Source organism: Emys orbicularis, chromosome 4, assembly GCF_028017835.1.
Source record: "Emys orbicularis isolate rEmyOrb1 chromosome 4, rEmyOrb1.hap1, whole genome shotgun sequence".
NCBI classification, from domain to species: Eukaryota; Metazoa; Chordata; order Testudines; family Emydidae; genus Emys; species Emys orbicularis.
This window is the reverse complement of record NC_088686.1, coordinates 151,889,353-151,909,227: the sequence shown is the minus strand read 5'-3', so window position 1 is coordinate 151,909,227 and position 19,875 is coordinate 151,889,353. Positions and strand designations below refer to the sequence as shown.

The following is a 19,875-nucleotide window of genomic DNA, read 5'->3' as shown; positions in this document are numbered from 1 at the left end:
GCCAGCGATGGACAGACTCACCTGATTCTTCTTCGTCAGAAGCTGCACGGTCTGGAGGTTGGTGCCGTGGTCAGTGGATCTGGCCAGGGGCAGCCTCTCCTGCACCCAGAGCTGCAAGACGGAAGCAGAGGAGAATGGAGAGGCTGCGGCCGAGGGGCGGGCAGGGTGGCGGGAGGCCGCGGTGCGGCACGGGGCGCAGTGGGCTGGCGATCTGACAGTGTGGCAACCTGCCCACTCACGCCCCCTGCCCCGCCAGTCAACAGGCTCCACTCAAGCTTCAGCGCCAGCCCCTTGCACCCAGACTCTGCCCTGCCAGGGCTCACTCTAGCCATGAGTCCCGGGCATCCCGGCCCACTGAACCCCCGTCAGAGCGGTGACCCTGTTCCCGGGAGCTGGTCTGGGACCTTCCTTCACACTACTCACTACCGAGCAGCAACCAAAGGAGACAGAATGGAAGCTCTGCATGGCAGGGACTGTCCCTTTGTTCTGTCTCTGTACAGCGCCTAGCACATCAGAGGCCTGGTCCATGGATAGAGCGCCTAGGAGCTACCGTAATACACCTAACGTACAATACCCAGTATACGGAGGGCCTGGTCCATGACTAGACCTCCTAGGAGCTACCGTAATACACCTAATAAATTATGTACAAGACTTTGCTGTACCACCCAGGGCACTGGAGCAGATGCTCACAAGGGGCTGGGAGGCTTGCGCGAAAGGCCCATTGGGAAGGCAAGGTGCATCAGGAGCCATAGAGGGCGCGCGTGGCCTTTCAGGGAGCTCACCGTTTCGTCTGCCAGATCCCGGTTGAGCTGGTACTTGGCTCTGGACGACTCCAGCTCCTTCCTCCTCTTCCCCAAGGGCTCCAGGAGATCCAGGAACCTCCTCTCGATGCTCTGCTGCTTGCTGTCGGCCTCGTGTACGTCCCCTCTGGGTGGAGGGGCCTGCGAGAGCAGCTCTTCCATCTCTCTCTTCCGCGTGCTCACTTGCTCATCGAGTCTCTGAAAGCAAAGGGTTGACATTCGCCACTGCCAGCCAGGCGATGGCACGGGGCCACGGCCGCAGCAACAGCCACCGCGGCTCTGCTCCTCCCCTGACTCTTCGGCTCTGTTTAAGAGCCGGGCATGGGGGCTGCCCGAAGCCGGTAGCGCTCGGGCAGCCCCCATGCCTCCGGACCCTGCGCCGCCGGAGCCCGGGAGGGGAAGTGCCCGGCTGGGGGCGCAGGGTCCGGAGGCATGGGGGCTGCCCGAAGCCCAAGCGCTACCAGCTTCACGGTTTGCCTGGCAGCCTCCAGACCCTGCGCCCCCGGCTGGGCGCTTCCCCTCCCGGGCTCCAGCTGCGCTGGGCAAGCGCCGGCCGGGGGGCGCAGGGTCTGGGGGCTGCCCGGCAAACCGTGAAGCCGGTAGCACTCGGGCAGCCCTTTCCCTGTGGCTGGGAGTGGGAGGGAGGAGGGGGCGGAGTTAGGGCGGGGAAGGGGCGGAGTTGGGGCGGGGCTGGGGGGTGGGGAAATGGGCGGGGCCAGGGCCCGTGGAGGGTCCTCTTTTTTTATTTAATAGATATGGTAACCCTAGCCTAGGGCGCGAAACTTCCTTGCACCAGCCCTGCTCCCATGAGGTACCGAAGCTGCATTTCCCAATTGTAGATTTCAGACTTTGATTTTTCATCAAAAAATTGAACTTTACTGTGGGAAAGTTTTTGACAAAAACTTTTTATTTCCTTTTCAAAGAATTTTCTGTGGAAAAAAGCCCGTTTTCTAACCAGTTCTCCCAGAGACGCTCTTCATGGCTCCTAATTCCAAACATGACCCAAGCTAACCCAGTACAACTACCCATCCCCTGGTAGTGGCTGGGTAATAGACGTTTAAGAGTCTATTAGTCCCTCTGAGCTAACAGACCTGGCCTGACAGTGCCAGCTCCTGCTTTTAGAGCCATAGGTTCAATCCCAGAGAAGACCTTGCCACAGGGCAGCGTGACACACACATGTTGAATGTTTATACGGGGTTAGATTGAATTAAAAACAAAATAGAAAAGAGTTTTCAAATGACCAGTCCCTGCGGGATTCATCCCCTTGGAGGAAGGCTACTCATATTACCCAGGAGGGAGGGATTGCAAGGGACCCAGGGGATTGAACTAGAGCCCTCTCAACTGAAGTATGAGCTGCTTCCTCTGTAACAGTGACTGACAGCTCATATGCTCTGCGGATTGGCACAGATGAGGCCGGTAACAGTGAATCTGAGCTGCTGGGATCTGTGAAGCTCAGGACAGGCTGCCCCAGCCAGTGGCAGTGTCTAAACTAGGCTAACGCCGTGTGGCTGTCTGTCCCCCGCTAGCGGCTGGACATCTATGGAGGTTACAAACGCTTCTTTCCCGGCAAGGACGAGCGTCTCCTCCGCCAGCTGAGAAGAGAGCGGGTGGAGCAAGCCGCTGCCGGAGAATCCCTTTCCCCCGCCACCCGGGAGGCCGAATGCTTCGTCTTTGCAGCCCCAACCCCTGCCAGCCACAGGGGCAAGAGACGGGAAGGGGTGACTGCGGAGCGATTCGTCCTCTAGCACTGCCAGTCTCCAATGCACCCCCCTCCCCAGCAGGACATCCCTCCACCCCCCGCAGTCCCAGTGCTCGTGGGAGATCACCACCTACCATCAGCTTCTTTAGCAGCCTGTTGGTGCTTGTCAGGTCGGTGCCCTGCTCGTCCGACTGCAGCTGCATCTCCATCTCTCCTATCCACCTGTCCAGGTCGGAAAAGCTCTGCGCGTACAGATCTGAGTGGTTGGCATCGAAGAGGTGCTGGGCCTTCTCCTCTGTTGTCGACTGGAGCTTGTCCCAGAGCCGGTGCAGCTCCGTCAGCCTCTGCGAGACCACCGCCCCGAACTGGGGCTTCTCCCGGCTCAGCTGCCGCCCGTCCTGGACAGAGGTCAGGGGAAAAGAGAATCAGCAACGTGGGGCTGGAAGGGACCTCCAGCAGTCCTCTAGTCCAGCCCCAGCACTGAGGCAGAACCAGGCAAACTTAGACCATCCCTGTCCAACCTGTTCTTAAAAACCGGCCGTGCCGGAGATTCCACACCCTCCCCAGGGAACCTGTTCCAAGTTTTTCCTAATAGTCAACCTCAATCTCCCTTGCTGCACGGAGAACAATCGATCACCGCCCTGCTTGTAACATCATTGTACATATTTGATGACTGTTATCTGGTTCCCCCCTCAGCCTCCTCTTCTCTAGACTAAACCAGCCCGGTCCTTAATGCCTTCCCTCAGAGGCCAGGTTTGCTACACCGCTGGTCATTTTTGTTGATCTCCTCATGACCCTCTCCACTTTCTCCACATCTTGCCTAGAGTGCGGTGCCCGCAATGGGACACAGTGTGCAGCTGAGGTCCCACCAGTGTCCGGCAATCACCTCCCCTGTCGTATGACACTCATGTTGAGGGGGGGCTGTGGATTGTACCATGTTGGCCGGTGAGAGGGGGGGTGGTAATGAAATCCTGTGAACACGAGGACCCAGCCGGAAGGCAGTGTAGGACCCACTCCCTTCTTCCTGCTCCAGTGCTACCTCCGTCCCGCCACCTGCTACAGCCTCACCCAATCCTGAGACAGCTCTTTAGCACGTGCTTAAAGCTAAGCATCCGCTGAAAGCCCCATTGATGTCGATGGGAGCTGGGGGCTACCTCAGCCCATGGGCTGCCTGGCCTGCGCTAGCCTTCGGGTGTGCGCTCAGCGCCAGGTGCCTGAGGCGCGGCAAGGCCTGGGAGGATGCTCCCCCAGCCCCCGCGGGAGGTCACCTACCTCATCCACCTTCTCCAGCCAGCCTTGGTGAGAGGCCAGCTCAGCCATGAAGGCCTGGTGCTTCAGCCACTTGCTGTGCAGGTTCCGGGCTTCGTCATAGGACGCGTCCTGAGCCGTCAGTATCTTCTCGTCGATCCAGAGGGTGAGCTGCAAAGGCAGGGAAGGGAGCACAAGTCACAGCGCCAGCCCCACCACTGCGCGTCTCCGAGGAGCCTATGGGATTCAGGCACCTCTGGAAATCCCAGCCCGAAATCTCTGTCGGCCCCCTCCTCCACACCAGCAGAACAATGAGCGATGTTGGCTGGAGCGTATGCCTGAGGAATGGGGACGCGGATGCACTAAAACTTAGGCAGCCCCACGCCCCCCCAGGGAGACTGTCTTGCTGCTCATACTGCCCTGCCGTGGTCAGAGGCACGGCCCTTAGAGCACAGGACAGAGCGTCTGCAACATGACCCCAGCCTGTCCCAGGCTTCCTTCTAAGTCATGCTAACCAGCCACAAACCTACCCTCCTCAAACCCCTTCTCCACCACCCGCTGCTGGGCGCTATTACAAAGATGTCACCCAGAGTGTCCTGACGCAAGAGCAGCTAGCCCCAAGTGAGACAAGTTCACACACCGATGAGGCTAATCCTAACCCTCCGTGCAAAAAAAAAAAAAAAAGATTCTGTCCTCAAACCAACATGCTCTAGATTCTGTGTTGAAAAGCAAGTCAATAAAAGGGAAGATTGAGGAATCTAACTTTGCTTGAAGCTTGCCTCGAATTAGTAACCGTGAATGGCAGACCTTTAAAGTCGATGGAAGATTAAATCCTTAACCCTTTCCTTCAAGGTTTTGGCAATAAAAACTGCCAATAAATGATGAAAATATCTGAGATGAAGTCGCTGCCCTTCCAGAGGATGATACGAACATAAGCAGGAAGTCAAGGGCAAGCTGATTTCTTTGAAAGTTGATTGTGCTACTGTCAAGGCTGATTCCACACGCTAGCTCTTCGAGTGCAGAAGGTGGGGGCCCTCAAGGATTCTAAAAATTAATATTGGCCACTCCAGGCTTGTATTAAACTCCCAAGGTTACAGCTTTTCTCTGACCTTGGATGGGTAGATGCTGCCACCACCCAAGTGCAAAAACCCCTTTTGGAACCCAGGAAGGAGCACTTGGGAATTCCTCCCTGTGGGGCACCCTCCAGCCCATTCACCCCCTCCGGGGAAGCACTGAGAAAGAAAACAAAGGAAATGAGCTGTTGCCACCAGCTAATTAAACAGCATGTGCACAAACCTCTTAGGGACACAAAAATTCAATCCTGTTCTTAAAAAAGGTTAATTTTATTAAAAACAAAAAGAAAGAAAATACATTTGGAACATAGGCTTTTTGCTAGGTTTAAAAAAAAAACAATTACAAGGATTAAGCATCAAGACAGCTTAAAGGTTACAAGCAAAACAACAGCACCTGGGGGTTAGCACAGAGGAGCCCACAAGCCATAAAGAAATAAAAGAGAGAAACCTAATCGCATCTTCCTAGACATTTCCTGATGTACTTACATAGCTGGGGTTTGAAATGAGTCGTGTCTAGGTAGGATCTGATGATTTTCATACCTGGCACAAGCTTTTACAGCATAGCTCCAGCCCTATCCCTGCTCTCCGGGAGAACAACACAGACAGACAAAAGGGGAGTCGTGTTTCAATTTTAAAAAGTTCTGGCCTTCCCATTTGCTCTTTTGGCCTGGTGCCCACTCACTTCCTTTTACCTATGCATAGCAGTGAGACTTTTAACCCTTTAAGGTAAAGCAAGTAGAGAACAGCTACTAAGAGGGATTTTATAGCTACTGGCTGGCTGGGTGTCCATAAAAGGGAGCTCCCCCTCCCCCCCCCCCTTCATTTATCACAGCTACTCATCTTGCCAGGTCTGCATTAGGAGTTAATATGCAGCAGATTACAGATAGAAAATGATTCTCCACACACTTGCTATGAAGCAGATCAATTTGCAGCACACTTCTGAACACCTGAAGGCAACCATACTCGAAGGCAGAAGCTGTTCTGGGATGTCTCTGAGGCAGCTCTGTACCATTACCACTGATAATGCAGCTAATGGGGCCAAATCTGTCAAGTGTATGATTGAAGATGAGGAAGAAGAGGAAAAAGCTGAACCTGATGATGAGTGTGAAAAAGTGGGGGACAATAATGAGGACTTTTGTGGAAAAGAGACACCAGGAGATGCTATTATGGTTGTGAAGAAAACTTGAAAATGTGATCCAAGTGTGATTGATGCAATGACATCTGCCTGTGTTTGCAGAGAGCCTGAGCCCATCGCTCTGTGGGGGGAGAGCTGCCCCAGGTGTGACCAATGCAGCAACGCTGCCTGAGTATGCAGAGAGCCTGAGCCCATCGCTCTGTGGGGGGAGAGCTGCCCCAGGTGTGACCAATGCAGCAACGCTGCCTGAGTATGCAGTGAGCCTGAGACAGGGTCATAGAAACAAGCTACGTCTTATCAGGAATAATTCTAAAGCCCTAAGATCCTCGTGTAAACTGCTTAGAAGGAAATGGACAGCCTACTCTTCCTTACACAGACCTGCCTTTCTTGTGGCTAATAAGAATAAAAGGGGCAAAAGGCCGCCAGGGACTGAAACGAGAAGATTCGAGTTAGAATTCCCATCTCCAGGAATTTGTTTGGAAACAATGGAAATGGCAGTAGATTCCCATGGTTCAAATGAAGTCTATGGAAGTCTGCTCCAATGAAGGGAGAGTCCATCCCTGCTCATCCATGCTGCAAACCTACCCCGATGAGCAGGCAAAGCCATGTTCTGAACAGAGCTGTGCTGAGGACGGACATTGTGTGTTTCACCAAGGTGATGTTGGCATTTGGCTTTGTTCTGATTAGGAACAAAACCCTTCAATTTCAAAATTCTCAGCCAAAAAAAAAAAGGGGGGGGGGAACCATTTCCAGCCAATTCGAACATCTTGTTTTGATTTTGCCTTCATTTTATATGAGAATATAGGAGAGAGAATGTAAGCTGGGATCTGAATGAGCTCTCTTCTGCCACCTATTGATGAACTGGAGGAAGAAACCTCAGAAGCAGACTGTATTTGCATAGACACACCTCCTTTGCCAAAGTGAGCAACACACAGACCGGCTTTGCTAACGTGATACATTTTGGCTGTTTTAGGTTAAAGTTCACTTAAGTCTGGGATGAAGGGTAATTAAATGTTGTTATCCTTATTAGATTACTAAAAGGCAGCAGAACTGTACTTAACATGACCTAATTGAGGCAGTCACCATCACTTGCAGAGCATGGGATAGTGAAGTGAATCCCGGTGAAAGACCAAAGACATGGATAAATGTTGATACTTGGCAGGGTGGGCTCCATTTAAAGAGTCGTGGATGTCATTTGGCTTCTCTTCCAGTAATTAAAGACAGAGATGATCAGACTCAATAGTCTCTCTGCTTAATAATCATTAGAGCTAAAATTGCTAATAAGCCGGTTGGGGTGGTGTGAGCTTCAGACTAGAGAGGAGAAAATGCTCTGGTGGAAATCAACGCAGAGGAGAGGGTAGGGCAGTGGGGTTCCCCACTACCCAGCGAAGTCACTTAAGAGCTGGGTTAGCTGGTGGAGTCTCGGCACATGGCATTGCAGCTTATGGCAGTGCAATAAGAGAGGCAACAGCAGCAGCAAAGCCTGTGATAGCTGGGCTAGGGGCTGTGGCGCTGTAGGACCAGACCAGACCAAGGACACAGCAGAGGCAGTGGCAGCAAAGCCGCTGGCGGAGGCATCACTTGCTGAACCACCCCCAGGGGCTGTGGTGAAACCTTCCCCGCACCCCCTCCCGAGCGCACCCCTGCACTCTGGGACTCCACTGACCTCTGACAACAGGCCATGAGTGGGGTGGAGCGGAGGGCAAGGGGGAGTGGTATGAGTGGGGTGGAGCGGAGGGCAAGGGGGAGTGGTATGAGTGGGGTGGAGCGGAGGGCAAGGGGGAGTGGTATGAGTGGGGTGGAGCGGAGGGCAAGCGGGAGTGGTATGAGTGGGGTGGAGCGGAGGGCAAGGGGGAGTGGTATGAGTGGGGTGGAGCGGAGGGCAAGCGGGAGTGGTATGAGTGGGGTGGAGCGGAGGGCAAGGGGGAGTGGTATGAGTGGGATGGAGCGGAGGGCAAGGGGGAGTGGTATGAGTGGGGTGGAGCGGAGGGCAAGCGGGAGTGGTATGAGTGGGGTGGAGCGGAGGGCAAGGGGGAGTGGTATGAGTGGGGTGGAGCGGAGGGCAAGGGGGAGTGGTATGAGTGGGGTGGAGCGGAGGGCAAGCGGGAGTGGTATGAGTGGGGTGGAGCGGAGGGCAAGGGGGAGTGGTATGAGTGGGGTGGAGCGGAGGGCAAGCAGGAGTGGTATGAGTGGGGTGGAGCGGAGGGCAAGGGGGAGTGGTATGAGTGGGATGGAGCGGAGGGCAAGGGGGAGTGGTATGAGTGGGGTGGAGCGGAGGGCAAGCGGGAGTGGTATGAGTGGGGTGGAGCGGAGGGCAAGGGGGAGTGGTATGAGTGGGGTGGAGCGGAGGGCAAGCGGGAGTGGTACGTTAAAGCGACATTCCTCTACTGGACTTTCACACCACAAGGTGGGAAACGGAGGCAAAGGACTATTGTCCAAGATACTGTGGGGCAGTGGTGTACAAACGTTTCCAGTCATGCCCCCTCTTACCCGTAACAGAAGCTGTCTGCGCCCCCCAACCCCATTACTGCAACTCCGCAATGGAGCTTGGGCGGAAGGTGGAGTTGGGGGCGGAACTGGAGATGGGGGAGGAGCCAGGGCTAGAGGCGGAGCTGGTCTGTGGATGGAGAGGGAATGAGGGCATAGGTAGAGTGACTGGAACACCCAGTCGAAAAGGGATCCTGGAGGCTCCCATCAGCACCGCTGACTGGGCCGTTAACTGTCTGGCTGGCGGCACTACACAGCGGGGCTGCCTCTTCCCCGAGCGCGCCGCGTTCATCCTCCTCTTCCCTCCCTCACAGTGCTTGCCGCTGCAAAACAGCTGTTTCGCGGCGGGAAGCGCTGGGAGCTAGGGGGAGAAGCAGCGCACTCAGGGGAGGAGGCGGAGCGGAGCAGAGGCGGAGGTGAGCTGGGGCTGGGGGGTGGGGAGCTGCCGGTGGGAGCAGAGCACCCACCAATTTTTCCCCATGGGTGCTCCAGCCCCAGAGCACCCACGGAGTCGGCGCCTATGCGTCCAGCAGCCTACCTCCTGGCAGTTTTGCAAGAAGCTCTGCAGGTCGTGATTGTCCTTCAGCAGATCCAGCACTTCCTTCGATTTAGCCACATTCGTCCTGGACCTGGAAAGGAGAGAGGACAAGGAGGCTGATAATTGCTGCAGCAGCTTATCTCGTTTGACACCCGCTATCAGACCATAACCACCGGGGCGAAAGCTATCTGCCAGCGGTGGGATTGGACAGCATAGCCAGCGGCTGGTTCCCGGGGGCCCCCTCGCTGGTAGGATGCAGTTCAATTTACCTCTCTTGTATGACCTGGGCCTTTTCATTAATTTTGTCGGCGTAAATATTCCCGTCCACCACCAGCTTCTCGCCGCTTTCCACCGGCCCTGTTATCTTCTCCTTGTTGGCCTCCATGGTGGCCAGGAAATCCTCGTATTTCCGCAGGGCAGCTTCCGACGCTTCCAAGGTGTTCGGGGGCTCCACATGAGCCAGGATGTACTCCTGGGACGGAGGGCGGGGCAGGGTGTGGGGGGGGAGATGTGATTTAGCAGGGTCTGTAGCACCCGCCCTTCCCCCCTCCCCACACTGCTCCAGCCACGCCTGGCACATGCTGTGTTCCAGGAAGGCCGCTGCATTGACAAGACTAAGACTAGCAGAATGCAGGGTGCTGGGCCTAGCCATCTCCAGCACACTCCTTGCTCTAGCGTCTGGGTTGGGTATCCATGGTGCTCTTGAGCCACGTGTAACTCTCCAGGACACGGCACAGGGCTTTTTGCACTGGCCTGATGTATGCAAATGCACCAGTAGCATGAGAGCAGCTGCCACTGACCTTTCCTGCCAGGCAAAAGGGGGCTGGGGAAGGAGGCAATAGGCCAAAATCAGCCCTGGTGGTGCAGGCCCAGGGAGTTACTCCAAGGATGGATTCACCGTGTGCCCGAATCACAGCACAATGCTTACCAGTGTGCTGGGATCTCTGCGGGGGAGGTGATCAGAACGGGCCATGAAATCAAGGGGTCTCTGCTATTGCATCGGTACAGAAGGGTATTGCCTCGGTCACAGGTGATGCAGCATTCTATTCTCAGGTCTTTATCGGTGCCCCGGCGCCGCTGTGCCTTGGCACCTCCCAGTCTTTACCATGTATATCCTCAACCCCCCTCTGTGCCGTAGGGCAGTTATCCCCATTGTACAGATGGGAATGGGGCACAGAGCGGCTAAGGCCCAGATTGTTAAAGGTACTGAGGTGCTGCTGCACTGAATTTAGACTCCTAAGTGCCTAATTCCCTTTTGAAGATGAGACAGGCTCCTAAATCAGCTTGGCACAATACCTTTAAAGATCTAGGCCCAAGGGAGGTTCCCCAGGCTGCATGGGGAGTCTGGGAGAGAACAAAGAATTGAAACCAGGTCTCCCGATCACCAGATCCATGTCCTAACCACTGGGCCATCTCACCTCACCAGGGCTTACTTGTCTCAGAATCCCCCTGATTAGCCAAACCAAGTTATCGGGCTCCTCCATACAGGGTGTGACTGACTGGGCTGGGCTATGCAGATCTAACGGGCCCTTCAAACTCTGCCAACCAGCTGACACAGAGAACATTGCTCCCTTGGGGCTCTGTAACACGGACAGACCCCGGGCGTCGGCGGGCAGGATCAAACCTGGGACCTCTGAAGTTTAATGCATGAGCCTCTAAGTGCCATGGGCACTTAGGTAAGGCTGTAGCAGACTCATCAATCTCTGGGTGGGCTTGGTGCCGCTAGAAGGGGACAGAGCACCACGCCCAACAGGCATGGGTTACATCAGCAGAGGGGAAGTGAGGTTCGATCTTCACAGATCAGGTCTATTAAATATGAGGGAACAATTATAAACACTGTCTCACTTGGTAGCCTAGTGCAAGGAAGGCTGAGTGGAAATTCAGAAGCAGCAGGGCCTAGTAGCTAGGGACTCGGGAGATCTGGCTTCCACTCCCGGCTCCACCATCTGCCCTTGGGCAAGTCCCATCCCCCTTCTGTGCCTCATTTTGCCCCTCCGTCTCTTCAGTGACCCTGCAGGGCAGAGGGCTCCCAGAGCATTGGGACGGTGATGCACATCATCATCATAACAGACAGATGCAGCCGCTTCCCTACCTGATTGCTCAGGATGACTTCGGCTTGTTTGCCATCCTTGAGGAACTCCTGGAAGCCCAGGCACTGGGCGAGGAACTTCTCCCGGCTGTCCCACATCTTGCACAGGGCACTCCAGCCCATCTCCACACCCTGCAGCCGTTGCTGCAGCTGCAGGTACTCCGGGTCCGTCTGCCCGTGCGTCACCCTTTCCCCCGTCTCCTTGACGTTGTGGTAATCGCCCTCGTGCTGGTCGATGTCCTCCTTGATGGCGGCGTGCGCCTGTCGGAACTGCTCCGCCTCGGCCAGGGAGCTCGGCACCTCTTCCGAAGCCACGGCCTGCTGCTCCTTGAACAGCCAGGCCTGGAAGTCATCCAGGTCTTGCAGGAACTTCTGCAGCTTGCTGGCCTCCCCGAGCGAGGCCTCCTGACTCTGCAGCGTCCTCTGAAGCTCCTGCCAGAGGCCGCTGATGGTGGTCAGCCGGCTATAGATGTCAGAAGCCAGGTCAGGGAGCTCCTCGGCCAGCCGGAGGGCCTCCTCCTGCAGCACCCCCAGCCGGGTCTGGATGGCAGCCAAGTCGCGCTCGATGCCGTACAGCTTCCTCTGGATGGCGATCACGCCCGCTAGGTCTCTGCTCATCTCCTGGGTGGACTGGATCACGTTGGTTTTGTCCAGGATCCATTTGCGGGTCTCCTCGCAGTCCATGCAGTAATTGTGCAGGCTCAGCGCCAAGTCCACCGCTTTCCGCCGCTGCCCCACCTTCTCCTGGAAGACGTGCCACCTGCAGAGAACACAGCAGATGCCCCATCGAGCGGTCTTAGAGCCCCTGGTTCACGAGTGACCCCTGCCCTGTGTGAGAGCGCCAAGGAGGAGAGGCAGGGAGAGAAGGGCTTCAGACACTCTCCGGCCAGAGCAGTCAGTGTCTGCAAACCCGGACTCTGTAGGAACTCAGTTCGTGCTACTCTGCTGGGCCAGGGCTGTCCCCAAAGTGGGGCAGTGCTGGCTGGGAAGAAAGTATGGCCAGGGATTGCAGGGGTACTCACCCACAGGCTGCTATGCAGCCAGGCCGCCCACGCTCCTGATCTGAAAGGGCAATGCCAGACCCTAACAGAGTCTGGCAGCCCCTCACCCCATCCCAGCTGGCCACGCCTCCGAGGCCTTCCTGCCCTTCCTCTGAGGCTGTGAGGGTCCTGAGCTGGGGGAGTGGAGGGGAAGGACGGGGTTGAAATGGAGAACCCTGAAAAGGGCCGATTTGCAGAGTGGGAGAGTTCAGCCCTGTGTGAAATCACTTCTCAGGTTGGGCTCTCAAAAACGGAGGCATCAAAATCCGGCCGGTTGGTTGTCTGCTACCTGCCAGGAAAATGGAGGTGGGGCTCGCTGAGATACAGGGGCTCGTGGCAGCCATGACACACTGTCCTGCCCCAAATCAGCTCTGGGTTATTACACATGGCGTCCTTCATCTGCATCAGTCGCCGGGCTCGGCCCCGCGCAAAGCACACGGCTCATATCGAGATGAAGGTGGCCACTCACACGTTCCCAGAATGCTAGACGTTTTGGTACTTCCGGGAATGGTGTGAGCCCACCCCTGCCGGCGTGATGGTGCATGTGAGGTCACACACATTTTTAAGAGCCAGAGGATGCAGAATGGCATCCCCCCATCATACCGGACAAAGCCATGTCCGGTTTTGTCCCGGTTCTGAAAGGGGGACAAACCTTCCAAAAAGAGGCCCGTTCGGTTTAACACTGGATGAGTTGCCTCTCTAATCGAAACATGCGCCAGCACCGGGCGGGGCCTGGTGGGCGAAGCCCCCTGGAGGACGAGGCATTTGCACTGCAGCAGCGCTGCCGTTGCTCAGGCCTGGTTCTGACCTCACTGATTTGTGCGGATCAGAGTTTGTGAGCACACAGGAAAATGCCACAAAGTCCGACCTCATGCAGCTGTTGTAAACGCTGGCCTTGAGTGACACAGAACGGTATTCTGTATTTAATCTAGTGGAGGAAGGTAGAAAAACCAGTGGCTGGAAGTTAAAACCAGACAGATTCTAATTAGAAATAACGCACCGATGTTCACCAGGGAGGGTGGTGACCCATGGGAACAAACTCCCAAGGGAAGGGGTGGATTCTCCATCGCTGATGTCTTCAGATCAGACTGGAGGCCTTTTAGGAAGACACGTTAGCCAAACACCAGTGACTGGCGTCAATACAGGGGCAACGGGATGAAATTCTCTGGCCTGTGCTGAGCAGTAGGTCAGAGCCGGCAATCAGATGGTCACTTCTGGCTCTGAACTCAATGTGTCCAGGCCCTGTTTGACCAGGCGGCATGCTGGGAATCGCGGCCCTTGGGCAGTAAGAATTCTGCAAGCACAGGTCAGGCTCCCCCCTTAGTCATCTCTTTTCCAAGCTGAAAAATCCCAAACTTACTAATCTCTCCTCAGACAGAAGCCGTTCCATAGCCCTAATCATTTTTGTTGCCCTTTTCTGAACCTTTTCCAATTCCAAAATATCTTTTTTCAGACAGGGTGACCACATCTGCACACAGTGTGACATTACACCCCATATTCGTCATAGAAATATTGTTATGATATGAATATGGCATAACTAAGATATGTTTTATGCAAGATGGGTCATGTGAGGTATCATTGGAAAGGTTATGATTTTCTGAATGTGTTTATCCAAGTTGTATGCATGGATCATTTCTGTATCCAAAGTTAGGAAGACTGTGTATGTAACCATTACAACTTTATGGGTATGTGATTGGGAAACGCCCATCAGACAGTAAGCAATCAGCCTTAATGGGCCATTAGGAAAAGACAATGAGTCTTCGAAGCTGTGGATCCCCATCTTCCCAGGAGTTCCTTCCTGTGGACCTTGCAAATAAACCTTGTCTCATGGTTGCCCTGACGCTGCAAGGTCATGTGATAATGTCACCTGGTACAAAACACCACCTTGGACACTGCTGGTACTTTTCCACTGGAAACAAAGGCTTCCCGCCTTCTGTACATTCTATTTAAGGCTGGGAAGGAAGGCATTCAGGACTCTCCTCCATTGCCTGCCCAGGAAGGAAGACTGCTAAAAACACCTGAAGGGAAAGGCAGGGGTGAGTCCAGGCTGTGAACATTGGTCTAGCCCAGGGGTGGCGCAACCCATTAGGTGACCTAGGCGGTCGCCTAGGGTGCTACAATTTGGGGGGTGGCAACCGCGGCGGCATTTCGGGGCGGGACCTTCCGCCGCCTCTGTGGGGGGCGGCATTTCGGGGTGGGACCTTCCGCCGCCTAGGGTGGCAGAAAAGCTGGCGGCGCTCCTGGTCTAGCCCAGGGGTGGCCAACCTGGGGCTCCGGAGCCACATGCGGCTCTTCAGAAGTTAATATGCGGCTCCTTGTATAGGCACCGACTCCGGGGCTGGAGCTACAGGCGGCAACTTTCCAATGTGCCGGGGGGTGCTCACTGCTCAACCCCTGGCTCTGCCACAGGCCCTACCCCCACTCCACCCCTTCCTTCCCGCCCACTCCCCTGAGCCTGCCGTGCCCTCACTCCTCCTCCCCAGAGCCTCCTGCACGCCACGAAACAGCTGATCGGGAAGTGCGGGGAGGGAGGGGGAGGCACTGATTGGCGGGGCTGCAGGTGGGTGGGAGGCGCTGGGAGCGAGGGGAGGAGCTGAGAGGGGGCTGCTGACGTATTACTATGGCTCTTTGGCAATGTACATTGGTAAATTCTGGATCCTTCTCAGGCTCAGGTTGGCCACCCCGGTCTAGCGTGTAAAGAGATATAACTGGAACTCTGAGCTGCAGAAACTCTACCAACCTGCCTGAATAACATTTAGAGTGAGAAATTACTAGGTGTAACCTGTTTCTTTAGTGTATTAAGCTTACATGCTCAGTAATCTGCTTTGTTCTGTTTGCTGTCCCTTATACTCACTTAAAATTTACCTTTTGTAGTTAATAAACTTATTTCTCATTGATCACAGAATCCAGTTTGTGCAGTTCGTATCGGGGGGAGAAGCTGCGCATATCTCTTTCCATATTGAGGGAGAGGACGATTTTTATGAGCTTGTGCTGTGCAGATTCATCTATACAGCGCAAGACAATATTATTTTGGGTTTATTCCTCAGAGGGGGTGTGCACGTGAGTGCTGGGTAAATCCCCGAGCTGATTCCTCCCACACAGAGCTGGTCTCAGTGTCTCTGTGTCCATTTGCAGCTGCGTGTGTCCCGACCTGTGTGTGCTGGCGAAGGCTTGAGGGCCTGGCACAGCTAGGACAGGGTGAGGAAGCCCAGGCTGGTGGAACGAGTGGGACCCCAGCACATCAGTTGGCATCCCAGATGGGGGGTCCAACCCTCACACACAGTATGCAAGATGTGGGCCCACCATGGATTTATATGGGGTTATATAGCAAGTGATCCATCCACTGTTATCCAATCCCAGTGACTGGCAGTCAGAGGCTAGGGACACTCAGAGCATAAGGTAGCATCCCTGACCACATTGGCTAATAGCCATTGATGGATCTGTCCTCCATGAACTTATCTAGTTCTTTTTTTAACCCTGTTATAGTCTTGGCCTTCACAACATACCCTGGTAACGAGTTCCACAGGTTGATTGTCTGTTGTGTGAAGAAATACTTCCTTTTGTTTGTTTTAAATCTGCTACCTGTTAATTTCATTTGGTGACCTCTAGTTCTTGTGTTACGTGAAGGGGTATATAACACTTCCTTATTCACTTTCCCCACACCATTCATGATTTTATAGATCTCCCTTAGTTGTCTCTTTAACAAAAGTCCCAGTCTTTTTAATCTCTCCTCCTCTGGAAGCTGTTCCATACCCCTCCTCATTTTTCTTCCCCCCTTCTCTGTACCGTTTCCGATTCTAATATATCTTATTTGGTCCTTGGGATCCTAGCAAACGGTTAACGCAGCCAGCATCAAGATGGGGGACACCCACTGTGGTTTTAGCATGAGCACACACTGAATATGCAGCTCCTGGGGATAGGATCATTGTAAAGCATCCAGTCAGCCGTGTCCCCGACAGGCAGGCCTGGGACACAGCTAGTGTGGCTCTCTACGCTGGCGGTGCCGCTCTCTGGGCAGCAGAGGGGTGGGGCGGTACCTGTTGTTCAGACGCTCCTGGCACTGCCTGATGCGGCTGCTGCGCGGGTGCCCGCTCTCGACGAGGCTGGCGGCTGCGCGGTTGACGCCGTCAATCTGGGAGGCCGGCGTGCTCATCTCCTGCTCCAGGATGTCAAACCTGCAATCACACAGGCAGCAATTCGCAGAGCAGCGCCGGGACTGCCCAACTCCGTAGCAGCTGTGCCTAAGGTCCCCTCCCTGGCTGAGCTGGGCACAAGGCATTCCCCGCCGCCTTCCCTCTGGTGCCAGCGTGCACCCTGGGCAAAGTGCCCAGAGCCCTGCGCCAGCACCGACGGATGGAGCAGCAGCGCTAATGCTGATGACGACACACAATGTTTGTCAGCAGAGCTGGGGTGGGCTAGGAATGGGGCTGGGGCCATAGCACACAAAGCAAGGCTACGTGCCCGCTGTTGAGCACAAAAAGAAGGGAGCCAAGGGGGCTAGGAGCCACCCCCCCTTCCAAACCCTGGGCACTGCCAGAAGGGGCAAAGCCTGACGCGCTGGAATAAGGAGAAGCTGCCCCTGAAGTGGATCATCTGTGCTTCACAACCCCAGGTCCTACGTGTATCTAGCTAGGTGAGGGTCGGGGTTAGGGTGAGGGGGGCAGAGGGAGGGGGTACCTGGCTGTCCCTGATGGTGGTAGCCCAGGTACCTGTGCTGCACTACGTCCAAGTCCTCCAGAGTGTCTGGGATCTCCATCTGCTCCAGCCACTTCTCCTTCTCACTCATCCAGAGCTCGCAGGCGTCCATCTCACTGAAGATCGTGTAGAGGTCCAGGGCATCCTGCAGCTTCTGCCTGCGTAGCTCAGCCAGGGACACTACCTCGGCGTAGAGGGTCTGGATGGCCTGCAGCCGGTTTTGGAACTCCGGGGCGCCCCGCAGCTCGGCCGGGAAGCTCTGGGCCTGCTGGCTCAGGCTGTCCATCACTCTCTTGTTGTCCGCCACCTCGTCCAGTAGGTTTCGGTGCTTTCTGACCAGGGCCTGCGTGGAGGACTCATCGTGGCCCACCTCGTCGCTGGACACCAGGCGATGGGCATCCTGCAGCCAGGCCTTCAGGTCGTCCGCGTCCACCTGGAACTGGAAGAAGTTCTCGGCGTCCTGCAGGTTCTTCTTGCGGAACGAGGCCAGCTCCTGGAGCTGAGCCCACAGCGCCTTCACCTCCTCCGTCCTGCCTCGGATCTTGGAGGAGCCGAAGTGCTTCTGGGCCACCATGTCTCCCCCATCCTGGATGGTTTGACGCAGGCGGGCGCCTAGGCCCCGCAGCTCGTCCTCAAAGGCCTTGTGCTTCCGCTGCAGGATGAGGAGGCTGGTCAGGTCTTTCCCGTAATCCAAGGTGGAATAGATTTGCTCCTTCTCCTTGATCCAGCTCTCCGCCTCGTCCAGCTCCCAGAAGAACTTCCACAGGCGCTTGGACTGCTCCAGGCGAGCCTTCCTCTCGGCGGCCATCGCCAGCAGCTCCTGGTGGCACAGCTCCAGGTGGCTGACGCGGTTGCGGATGACCTTGGGGTCGCACGGCCGATAGCCTGCGCGGGGGAGGGGACAGAATGCAGGCAGCTTTAAAGCATGAAATTCCATCACCGAGGAGGCCTCTTCTCTAGATCTCAATAGCCATCCCGTCCCTCACACCACCAGGGTGGGGCAGAGCTCTCGAGTTGGCCACCCCTCCCCACCGATTGTCATCCCCATGTCACAGCTGGGGCCCAGAGAGACTAAGGCTGTGTCTACACAGCAGTGGGGAGGGGTCATTCCCAGCTCTGGGGGCTGACAGCCGCCCCCCGCAGGGCCAGCGCGCCCATAGCCGCCCCCCGCAGGGCCAGTGTGCTGATGGAGCTGGGGATCCCACCTCCCAGCTACAGTGTAGACGCACCCTAAGTGCCTTGCCGACGTCATGCAGCCAGCGGCAAAGCCAGGAACTGAACCCAGTCTCCCTAGTTCCAGGCCCTCTCCCACTCGCTGTGCCCCCTCTGGCCCGGCGAGTTTTCGATGCACGGGCCTGCCCTGGGGAAGTAAGAACACAGCCGGCTTTCGGCCCTCGGACCTGCACCTCCTCACTGGAGGGATGTAGACAAAAGCCAAGGCACCCAGGGAAGGGCAGAACAAGCCGAGGGCTGGCACGGGGCAGGGTTGAAGAGAAGTGAGAGTGTGATGACGGGCCAGCAGCGGGGCCCCTTTGATGGGCTCTCTCCCAGCCTCATCCCCCGCAGCCGGCCCCGCCGGCACGAGACGCGTCGCTCGCTGCTTCCACGTACCGTCGCCGTTGGCAAACTCAAGGGCCTTCGCGCTCACGGCGCGCACCTTCTCCTCCTGGAGGGCCATGTCAGCTTCCAGCAGCTTGTGCGTGTGCAGCAGGTCCTCCACTTCCAGCAGGTGCTTGCCGAACTCGGGCGACAAGAGACGGGCCTACGCAGAGCAGGGCGAGAGGGCAGGGCTAATCATTTACCCTGGTTTTGACGCCACGGAAGAGAAGCCACGTTTCCTTTCCCCGGCCCTCGCCTGCAGCATGCTGTGCCCATGCCACGGGGCCTGCTTGGCTGTTGCGGTTCCCAGACCCCAGCTCTAGAGACTTGGGCTCTGCTCCCTGTTCTTTCACTGACTTGCTGTGCGCCCTTGGGCACGGAACCCCCGTGTGCCTCAGTTTCCCCCAAGGGGGGGAGAATAGTCCTGCCCGTAGCTCATAAGGTGAGGGGTTGGAAGCATCATTAATTAAACGTCTGAACCACACAAAAAAACTGCAGAGGAAGTGTGACGTTATTGATATAATCTGGGACCATATAGATCATTGTTGCAACCAAGGTCCTGTAGTGGCACCCAAATCTTGTACAACGGGGGTGAAATGGGGTGTCTTAGACAAGGTTATGGTTTACTGGTTATGATTATGCTGTCTATATGTGTGTATCAATTTTGTAGTTGAAGTTATGAATATTGGCTCTATACGGTCTGTATTTCAAACTTATGCTATGCTGCTGGGTGACATCCCAGACAAGCTGGTGTTAGCTCTGCCTAGCCTGCTTGATGGCCCATTAAGGACCATCAGCTATACAATGGACCCATTGAGAGAAGGCAAATTTGCCTTGAGACTCAGCAAAGTATGCAGGAACTGGCCCATGTGACTCCAGACTCCATTTTGCTGTAATTTTCCACAGTAAGAACAAAGGTATTCTTACACCTGGAAAAGACTATATAAGGCGGATGCCTCATCTCCATCTGGTCTTCAATCCTGCTTCTTACCTCTGGAGGAACTTTGCTACAAGCTGAAGCTTTGAACAAAGGACTGAGGACCCATCCCAGCGGGGGATGTATTCCAGAGACTTGATTTGACCCTGCAGTTTATTCTATCACTGCTGCAAGCCTGAACCAAGAACTTTGCCATTACTGTATGTAATTGATCCCATTTAACCAATTCTAACTCTCATCTCTATCTTTTTCCTTTTATGAATAAACCTTTAGATTTTAGATTCTAAAGGATTGGTAACAGCGTGATTTGTGGGTAAGATCTGATTTGTATATTGACCTGGGTCTGGGGCTTGGTCCTTTGGGATCAGGAGAACCTTTTTCTTTTACTTGGGTATTGGTTTTCATAACCATTTGTCCCCATAACGAGTGGCACTGGTGGTAATACTGGGAAACTGGAGTGTCTAAGGAGATTGCTTGTGAGACTTGCGGTTAGCCAGTGGGGTGAGACCGAAGTCCTCTTAGTCTGGCTGGTTTG

The 19,875-nt window shown here is 55.3% G+C and overlaps 1 protein-coding gene across 1 annotated transcript in view; it reads right to left on the bottom strand.

The window, feature by feature from the left end:
• SPTB (spectrin beta, erythrocytic) overlaps positions 1-19,875 on the bottom strand; it is a 105,691-nt gene that overhangs the window by 35,883 nt on the left and 49,933 nt on the right. The window contains exons 13-22 of the mRNA XM_065403173.1: positions 18,416-18,566; positions 16,819-17,689; positions 16,147-16,284; positions 11,073-11,829; positions 9,250-9,452; positions 8,981-9,071; positions 3,772-3,918; positions 2,634-2,897; positions 783-998; positions 22-111 (exon numbers count right to left, since the gene is read on the bottom strand). Of these exons, the coding sequence (XP_065259245.1) occupies positions 22-111; positions 783-998; positions 2,634-2,897; positions 3,772-3,918; positions 8,981-9,071; positions 9,250-9,452; positions 11,073-11,829; positions 16,147-16,284; positions 16,819-17,689; positions 18,416-18,566 (2,928 nt within the window). The remainder of the gene's footprint in view (positions 1-21; positions 112-782; positions 999-2,633; positions 2,898-3,771; positions 3,919-8,980; positions 9,072-9,249; positions 9,453-11,072; positions 11,830-16,146; positions 16,285-16,818; positions 17,690-18,415; positions 18,567-19,875) is intronic.